Source organism: Colobus angolensis, unplaced genomic scaffold (genome assembly GCF_000951035.1).
Source record: "Colobus angolensis palliatus isolate OR3802 unplaced genomic scaffold, Cang.pa_1.0 Scaffold199, whole genome shotgun sequence".
Lineage (NCBI taxonomy): Eukaryota > Metazoa > Chordata > Mammalia > Primates > Cercopithecidae > Colobus > Colobus angolensis.
In genome coordinates this window covers 1,355,897-1,365,581 of record NW_012115143.1, presented here as the reverse complement: position 1 = coordinate 1,365,581, position 9,685 = coordinate 1,355,897, and the positions used below count along the sequence as shown (strand labels likewise).

The 9,685-nt window shown below is 44.5% G+C and overlaps 1 protein-coding gene across 1 annotated transcript; it reads left to right on the top strand.

The window, feature by feature from the left end:
• Positions 1-3,453: 3,453 nt before the first annotated feature.
• On the top strand, positions 3,454-6,067 carry LCMT2 (leucine carboxyl methyltransferase 2). Its single transcript, XM_011941138.1, has one exon. It carries the CDS (start codon positions 3,654-3,656, stop codon positions 5,769-5,771), a length of 2,118 nt encoding a protein of 705 aa, XP_011796528.1. The 5' UTR covers positions 3,454-3,653; the 3' UTR covers positions 5,772-6,067.
• Positions 6,068-9,685: the final 3,618 nt, after the last annotated feature.

The following is a 9,685-nucleotide window of genomic DNA, read 5'->3' as shown; positions in this document are numbered from 1 at the left end:
TAAAAATGCAAAGTGGCAGTGATGATTAATAAAGTAATTTAAATTCCCCTCATTTATGCTCCCACATGAGCCAGTCACTGCCTTTAACTCAGCTTTTAATCATACTGATATTTCAATCACTGATATACTTTCTCTCTCTCTAGACTGTAAGTTCCTTGAGGACAGGTCCTATGAATTATTCCACCACTCTAGCACCTAGCACAGTGCCTAGCACACTGTAGGTGATAAATCAATCATAATTTCCTCTCACCCCTGAAAGTGGTTTATAAGTGAAGATAAAATTCCAAACGAAATTCAGTGATTTTCAAAGTAGCCACCTTGACTCTCTGAGTTGTCACATATTAATGATGATGACATTTAAGAATAACAGTTTCCATGTATTCAGAACCTACCAGGTATGTGACAAGCACTTTTAATAATAATATCTTTAATTCTTGAAATAACTTTGCAAAATATTACTGTATTGAAAATCAATAAATTGATACTGAGTGGGGTTAAATAAGTTACCAATATATTAAAATGTACAATAAAGAAAGTGGTTCGTACAGGACTAAACATAGCCATAGAAATCCACAGAAAGGCCTACTTAGTATGAGATAAACATGGCATTTCAAAGTAATGCCATAGTAAGTATTTAATAAATGGTAAAAAATGAAAAAGATGGACTGTTTAATCAATGGCACTTAATATCTCCACTGAAAAACATAAATGACCTAATTAAAATAGAAAAACATACTTTTTTTTTTCAGACAGGATCGTACTTTGTTGCCCAGACTGCAGTGCAGTGTCATGATCACAGCTGGCTGCAGTCTCAAGCTTCCAGACTCAAGCGATCCTCCCATTTCCGCCTCCTTTGTAGCAGGGACCACAGGCAGGTACCACAATGCCCGGCTAATTTTATATAAAAAATTTTTTGTAGAGATGAGATCTCACCATGTTGCCCAGGCTGGTCTCAAACTCCTGGGCTCAAGTGATCCACCCGCCTGAGCTGGGATTACAGGAGTGAGCCACTCCGCCGGGCCAGATTTTCAGTTTTACTCCAGGATCCTGACCTTAATTTGGGCCCCATTCAAACCATCCTCCAGACTGACCTCCAACTAGCTGTGAGTAAAATTACTGACCCACTGGCTACAAAGTTAACCGATGGAAATTAAAAAGCAACTAAGCAATTATATCTTCACACATTAAAAAAATTTTTTGTTCCTTGCCTAAAACACTGCTACCAACAATAGCATGCCATGTCAAATCCAACCTTTCTGGACTGGTTTTGGTCTGGGACAGAAGGCAACAAACACTGGGATAAGATCCACATTAGTAATACTTCATCAATATTAGAGCAGGGCCAGAAGCAAGTATCCTGTCTCCCAGGGAACTTTTTTCACACTCCCACCTACTCCCCCAAAAGGGAACTCAGAATAGTAAAAATATTTGTTACTGTTTATTATGCACTTACCATGAGCCAGGCACTGTGGTATCTTAGATAGTTATTTTGTTTAAATCCTCACAACAACCCATGAGGTATTATTATCCCCATTTTATATAAGAATAAATTGAGATTTAAATGCCTCCCCCCCTCAGCTGTAAATTATAAGGCATCCAAATCACAAATTTTGCTCCATTCTGTTTCTTCTTGAATTACTTTTCTTGATCTGGTCTTTGCAAAACAAGCAGTATTTTTGACATAACATCTAAATTTTAGGAACTTGTCATTAAATAAATTTGTTTCTATAGTGCTATGTATTTTTCAAAGTCCTTCAACTTTTTTTTTTCTATTTGCCCCTTAAGCAACCCTGAGATACCTCACAAAGTAGTACTTAATCTCATTTTAGGGGTGAGGATCCAATGATCCAGCAGGCATAGGTGAGCCCTTCTTCTAATCCCTGCAGAAGCAATTCTCAAACTCCTCAAATGTTTCATCCGATCTAACCACCTTACACTAAACCGACAACTCTGCCACCAACTTTACAGAGAAAACAGAAGGCGTCAGGTGTAAATTCCTTCTTTTTCTCTCTGCGTTACCTCACACCTGAGCTTATGATTATCTATCTATATATATTTTTTTTAACCCCGTCAGGAGTCACAGACAAAGGATTCATTCTTCTATCCCCACAACTAATACATGCCCAGGATCCCATTTCTATCAATTCCAAGTTACTACCAGTGAGTTATCTTCTCCTTTTTCTGTTCCTTCAACCTCTCCCTCTCCACTGGCTGATTTCCCTCACAGGACCAACATGCATGTGCAGTACTTGCTTCCACCTGAAAACAGAACAAAAGACTCTTTTATCCACATTCTTCTTTAGCCACTGCCCTGACCCTTTTTTCCTTCTGAGTTAAGCTCCTCGAAAGTACAATAATTTAGACCGGATACCTCCTTTAACTTAACTCCTAGTCACTGAAACATGGATTCTGCCCTCATTGCTTCACAGAAACTGCTCTCCCTAAGGTCATTAATGAGTCTTTCAACACTAAATCCAAATGCTACTTTTCAATTACCAAATCTTTATCCTGATCCAAACCTTTTCTTTCTTACTTCATTTTATTCCACAAGAAAACATTGGAAAATATGAAACTTTTTCTTGACTCCAGTATCCAAATCTGCTGGACTCCAAAACTCATGCTCTTAACCATTATGCAGTACCACCTGTAGTTAACCATAAAGTTATCTGATTTCCTTTTCTATTTCAGCCAGTCAGTCACCAAACCCTAGTGAACACATGATAAATTTCCTAAATGTCTCTGAAGTGGTTTCCTATGGATGACTCCCAGACACCCAATTTAGAAACTTTATGATTATTTTGAAGTCCAACCTGGATTTACTCCTTAAAAACAAAGCTCAGAACATATCACAGGGAACAATTACCTCTCTTCAGTGACTCCCCTTTCTGGGGACATATTCAACACTACTTTAAAATCCACAGAATTCTCCAAGTGGAAGGGGGTGTGATGAGAAAGACAGGCTGAGTGGCTTATTCACTGTCGGTCTAACACAGGACAGGGAATCAACAGTCTAATATCTGTGGGGAGACATTTTCTTGTTAAGTGTCTATAGATTATTTGTAAAGGTCGGTTTCTTCAGTTTGCACCCTGGCCTTAGTGACTTCAGATTTAAATGGGTTCTCTTTTGCAACTGTGAGAGCATTAAACAAATCAGCAACTATTAGCACCCAAGGAAGCTAACTAATCCTTGCCCACAGACGGTCCGTGGTGCCGACCCTTCTTAGCTCCTACCAGATCCTTCCTCAGCGGTCCAAGGAAGCCAGGTCGTCAGTCCCCACAGACTCACCTCTTAGAGATTTCTCAACTACGAGGAATTAGGCAAGGTTTCCCTTCTGACTGAAAGGCTTGTAGAAACGTGACAACCCGCCTTCTCTAACACACATATTACAGCGGTAGCGGGACGTATTCTGAGGCAAACGGAACTCAGGACAATCAAAGGTCAGCAGCAAGCTAACTTGGCACTGGCTACACCCTCCTCAATTCTGGTTGGCGAGATGCGCTCTTCCCGGAAGTGACGCGCAAGTGCCGGCGGAAGGGGAAGTCCAAGAGCATGGGTGATTTTTCTCCCTACCGAGGTGCATGAGGGGTGTACTATGCTAACCAAGGGGAGGCTCACAACCGTGACAGACTGCCATTCCTGATCTTTTCTGGCTATGGGCCCCCGGAGCCGCGAACGTCGGGCAGGCGCGGTACAGAGCACCAACGACAGCAGCGCCCTCAGCAAGCGTTCCCTGGCCGCGCGCGGGTACGTGCAGGACCCCTTTGCCGCGTTGCTGGTTCCGGGCGCGGCGCGCCGCGCACCTCTCATTCACCGAGGCTACTACATCCGCGCACGCGCCGTAAGGCACTGCGTGCGAGCTTTCTTGGAACAGACTGGCGCGACCCATGCTGCGCGTCGCGCGCAGATCTTGTCTTTAGGCGCCGGCTTCGACTCGCTCTATTTTCGCTTGAAAACTGCGGGCCGCCTGGCCCGGGCTGCAGTCTGGGAGGTGGATTTCCCGGACGTGGCGCGGCGCAAAGCAGAGAGGATTGGAGAGACGCCAGAGCTGTGCGCGTTAACCGGGCCTTTCCAGCGTGGGGAGCCCGCATCAGCGCTGTGCTTTGAGAGCGCAGACTACTGCATCCTGGGCCTGGACCTGCGGCAGCTCCAGCGAGTGGACGAGGCCCTGGACGCAGCGGGGCTCGACGCAGCCTCACCCACTCTGCTCCTGGCCGAGGCGGTGCTGACCTACCTCGAGACGGAGAGTGCCGCGGCCCTCATCGCCTGGGCAGCGCAGCGTTTTCCTAATGCCCTTTTCGTGGTCTATGAGCAGATGAGGCCTCAAGACGCCTTTGGCCAGTTCATGCTGCAACATTTTCGGCAGCTAAACTCCCCCCTGCATGGCCTGGAGCGCTTTCCTGACGTGGAGGCGCAGCGGCGCCGCTTCCTTCAAGCTGGCTGGACTGCCTGTGGTGCTGTGGACATGAATGAATTCTATCGCTGCTTTCTCCCCGCAGAAGAGCGCCGGCGGGTGGAAAATATTGAACCCTTTGACGAATTTGAGGAGTGGCATCTGAAGTGCGCCCATTATTTCATTCTGGCAGCTTCTAGGGGAGACACCCTCTCCCACACCCTAGTGTCTCCATCTTCAGAGGCATTTCCTCGCCTGAATCCTGCTTCGCCTTCAGGGGTATTCCCTGCCAGTGTAGTCAGTAGCGAGGGCCAGGTCCCAACCCTGAAGAGATACGGCCACGCCTCTGTCCTCTTGAGCCCGGACGTAATTCTCAGTGCAGGAGGATTTGGAGAGCAGGAGGGGCGGCACTGCCGAGTGAGCCAGTTTCACTTGCTCTCAAGAGATGGTGACTCCGAATGGAAAGGCAGCCAAATAGGCGGTTGTGGGACTGGAGTTCAATGGGATGGACGCCTTTATCACACCATGACAAGATTCTCAGAGAGTCGGGTTCTGGTTCTGGGAGGGAGACTGTCCCCAGTAAGTCCAGCCTTGGGGGTTCTCCAGCTTCATTTTTGTAATAGTGAGGATAATAACACTCAGGACCTGAAAGTGACAATAACAAAGGCCGGCCGAAAGGACGATTCCACTTTGTCTTGTTGGCGGCATTCAACAACAGAAGTGTCCTATCAGAATCAGGAATATTTGTTTGTGTATGGGGGTCGAAGTGTGGTGGAACCTGTACTAAGTGACTGGCATTTCCTACATGTAGAGACAATGGCTTGGGTCAGGATCCCAGTGGAGGGAGAAGTGCCTGAAGCCCGGCATTCTCACAGTGCCTGCACTTGGCAAGGGGGAGCCCTTATTGCTGGAGGTCTTGGGGCTTCTGAGGAGCCATTGAACTCTGTGCTCTTTCTGAGACCAACCTCTTGTGGATTCCTCTGGGAGTCAATAGATATCCAGCCTCCCATTACCCCAAGGTACTCCCACACAGCTCATGTGCTCAATGGAAAGCTGTTACTGGTTGGAGGGGTCTGGATTCATTCCTCCACATTTCCTGGAGTGACTGTTATCAATTTGACTACAGGATTGAGCTCTGAGTATCAGATTGACACAACCTATGTGCCATGGCCATTAATGTTACACAACCATACGAGTATCCTTCTTCCTGAAGAGCAACAGCTCCTGCTTCTTGGAGGTGGTGGGAACTGCTTTTCCTTTGGTACCTACTTCAACCCCCATACAGTCACATTAGACCTTTCTTCCTTAAGTGCTGGGCAGGAAGGACTGGACTCATATTCAGGACCCACTAAAGTAGACAATAAAGTTTTCCACAAATAGGACGACCCTGTAGCTATAGGACCCCGTAGCTATAGATATTGCCACTCCTTCCTTCCCCATCCTTTTTTCCCCTTAGCACTATTCAGTGCTAAAAGTGAAAAAGGTTGGTAAAATACCTACAAACAATCATTACAGAAAACAGCTGAAGACAGTGGCCATGCAGTCCGAGAGTAGCATTGGTCTTCCTCTAATTTTCTAATCTAAGTTTATTTATTGAGTTACAGTGGTCTTTAGTAAAGTAAAAAAATGTCCCAATCCCAGGCCTTGTGATTTGAGATGGTACCTTAGAAAAAGTTTCATGCAGATCCTTGGTTGAATATAGTTGAAGGAGCATAGTATTGACCTAATTCTTCATGTAGGAAACCTGAAATGAACACAGTCACAGTTTGATTAAAACATTGTCCTGTTTATTGCAACAGAAAACTTGAATAGTTTTAACAACAGGAAACACTTGTAGGACTTTCTTTAACAACATACTTTTTAAATGTTTTGCTATTGGTTCCATATTTATTTAGATTTATAAGTGCCAATAAAGCAAATGTTTGATGCCTCAATTCATAATAATGTTTTGTTCCAGGTATACTCTCCACCTTTCACTGTTCTGTGCTCCAAGAGGCTGACCTTTATGGACTATATCAAGGAGCTCTCTTGACTTTTTGATTGAATTCCACCAATCAGAGGCACCAGAGGGGAATGGGGGCAAGAAGAGTGAGTTGAGATTTATTCACAATTCCTCCCCTGCTGGTTTGCAAGTTGGCAGTGGCAGCATTCTTCTGTCAAAGGCTACAGCTCCTGTCATGTAATCCTTTCCTGTAAGATCGAGTTCTAATTCTGCATCACCCCAGGTTTCAGTAATTGTTCCTTTACTTCACCTCTTTGGGCCTAGGAGTTGTGATGGCTCTTTGTTAGACCTGAACTGTACTGTCCAATGTAGCTATTAGCAACATGTGACTATTTAAACAAATTAATAAATTCAGTGGCCTAGTCACATTAACCACATTTTAAGTGCTTAATAACTACGTGTGGCTTTGGCTACTGTATTAGACAATGTAGATGTAGAACATTTCATCGTTACAGAAATTTCTACTGGCACTGCTGACTGGCTATCTTGACTTGCTTTCCCTTAATCCTACTCAGCCCCTTATAGTTAGCATCCCATTAAACTCAATTATTCCTTTTAAATGGGAATCTGTTGCCTAGTGAGCCATGTGAGATCAATGAAATAGCTCTTCATCCTTAAAATTTGAGCCTTAATTTGTCATCTGAATTATGCAGACCTTGTGAAATTTACACCTCAAAAAATGTAGTGGCTTTGGTGGTACTAAGTGTATCACTTTAGTATTTCTTCTCTTAGTCCTAGAAACCTTAGTAGTTTTCATTCTACAAGTGCCTAAATGATTATTATGAACTATTATTGATAACAGATTGCATCCTTTATTTCTATTAACTTTGCATATAAATGGATGTGAAAGGTGATTAGTATAAAAACCGAGTAGCAAACACAAACCTAAGTGTATGGAGAGGACAATGCTGGCTCTGTTAAATGAAGGCTCCCCGGGGCAGACCAGCTGAATAAGGGTTGTGGTCTAGGCTGGGCACGGTGGCTCACGCCTGTAATTCCAGCACTTTGGGAGGCCAAGGCAGAAGGATCACTTGAAGCCAGGAGTTTAAGACCAGTCTGGGCAACAAAGTCAGATCCCCATCTCTACAAAAAAATAAGTGGGCACGGTGGTGTGTGCTTGTAGTCTCGGATACTCTGGAGGCTGAGGCGGTAATGAGCTGTGATTGTGCCACTGCACTCCCGCCTGGATTACAAGAGTGAGACCCTGTCTCTTGAAAAAAAAAAAAGGTTGTTGGGCCGGGCGTGGTGGCTCAAGCCTGTAATTCCAGCACTTTGGGAGGCCGAGGCGGGCGGATCACAAGATCAGGAGATCGAGACCACGGTGAAACCCCGTCTCTACTAAAAATACAAAAAATTAGCTGGGCGCGGTTGCGGGCGCCTGTAGTCCCAGCTACTCGGGAGGCTGAGGCAGGAGAATGGCGGGAACCCGGGAGGCGGAGCTTGTAGTGAGCCGAGATCGCGCCACTGCACTCCAGCCAGGGAGACAGAGCGAGACTCCGTCTCAAAAAAAAAAAAAAAAAAGAAAAAGAAAAAAAAAGGTTGTTGTCTAACTTGAGCTTTCCTGAGACTTTGTAAGAGCCATTTCTGGGGAAAACATTGGTTATGGCTATGACTGAGTCCTGGGAAACAGGGCTTATTACAGCTGGGAAGGCATCTGGCAAGGCGATCAGTGGGCCAGGTAGTAGAAAACTGGCAGGGAGTATGATCAGCAGGAGAAAATGGCTGTTCTGGATTTCCTGTTTCTAAGTTTACTACAGCACACCCCAGCTTTCAGGAGCAGATAAAAGCAGAACACTGTGATGAGGCCAGGCGCAGTGGCACACACCTTAATCCCAGCACTTTGAGAGGCCAAGGCTGGCAGATCGCTTGAGCTCAGGAGTTGGCGACCAGCCTGGCCAATATGGTGAAACTCTGTCTCTACTAAAAAAAAAAAATACATATATGTGTGTATATATACACACACACATATGTACATATATGTGTATATATACACACACATATATGTACATATATGTGTATAAATATATACACACACACACATATACACAAAGATTAGCCAGGGATGGTGGCGCATGCCTGTAGTCCCAGCTACTCAGGGGTGCTGAGGGGGGAGGATTACTTGAGCCTGGGAGGTTGAGCCGAGATCATGCCACTGCACTGCAGCTTGGGTGGCAGAGTGAGACCCTGTCTCTAGTAATAACAACACTGTAATGAAATGAGTGTTCTCAGCTACGTAGTAGAATATACCAGAATTCAAACCTAGATCTAACTCCAAAGCCCAGGTTACACCTTCCAGTATGATGCTGCTTACATCATGCCATCAGCCATTATTTCATTACTTTTGTGGGGAAAAGGGGAGGAGGAGGGAGGTCATCTAGAGGATGTGGACGTGTGCCAGACCTAAATGAAGAGTTCTGTAGTGCCTATTCTCTTGAGCACTGCCCAGTAGGGCGCCTTATGAGTAACAGGGCTTATTCTCCCGAGAGAAATTACCCACATTTCCTATAAGTGATTACCAGATTAAGCATCATGCTCAGTTAAGGAATTATTCGTCTCTTGACCTCTACTCATTAGAGCACTTAGAAGTATTGTCAGCAATATTTACCCTGTGCCTTTGGAGCAGCACTCAGTATAGACTAGTGCTGAATCGCAGTTTCATTAACAGTAATCTGCACAGTTGGAGATGTGAGCCAGATTGAGAACTAAAGCTGGGTAATAATTTTTGCTTCTCCATTTCACTTTTGAAGTTTCTGTTCTAAAATTCTGATATGGAGCTCTGGAGTAGTTATGAGAGTTAATGAACAGGTCTCTTCCTCTTTTAGGGATTACTTCTAGACCAGATAAACTACTTAAGGAAGGAAAATAATTTCTTATTTTGAATCTCCACTCTGGGTTTCAAAAATAGTTTATCATAATAGTGAACATGAAAACAGGTTAAGAACAACTGTTGGAGGATATGTTCTTCAAAGGCCAGTGCTGTTGCTTCTTTTTGTACTTTCTGAGTTTTAAAACTGAATACCCATTTTTTGTCTTTCTAGAGCTTTAAGTCTTATTGATCTTTGGGAGATGGTATGTATCCAGTATGTTCCAGGACCCAGGTATTTTCTTGGTCTTTTTCAGTGATCTCAGACCTTGAAGTCCTAGCTTATTCCATATGTATTTTGTGATCCCAAACTCAACCTCAGGCAGCCCATGCTTACCCTGGGACTTGTCCCACATGACGTCTCCTGGAAAATAGCTCTATAAGACAGCCTCAAATGGAACCAACCGCTTTCTTCCTGTGCAAGAGAAG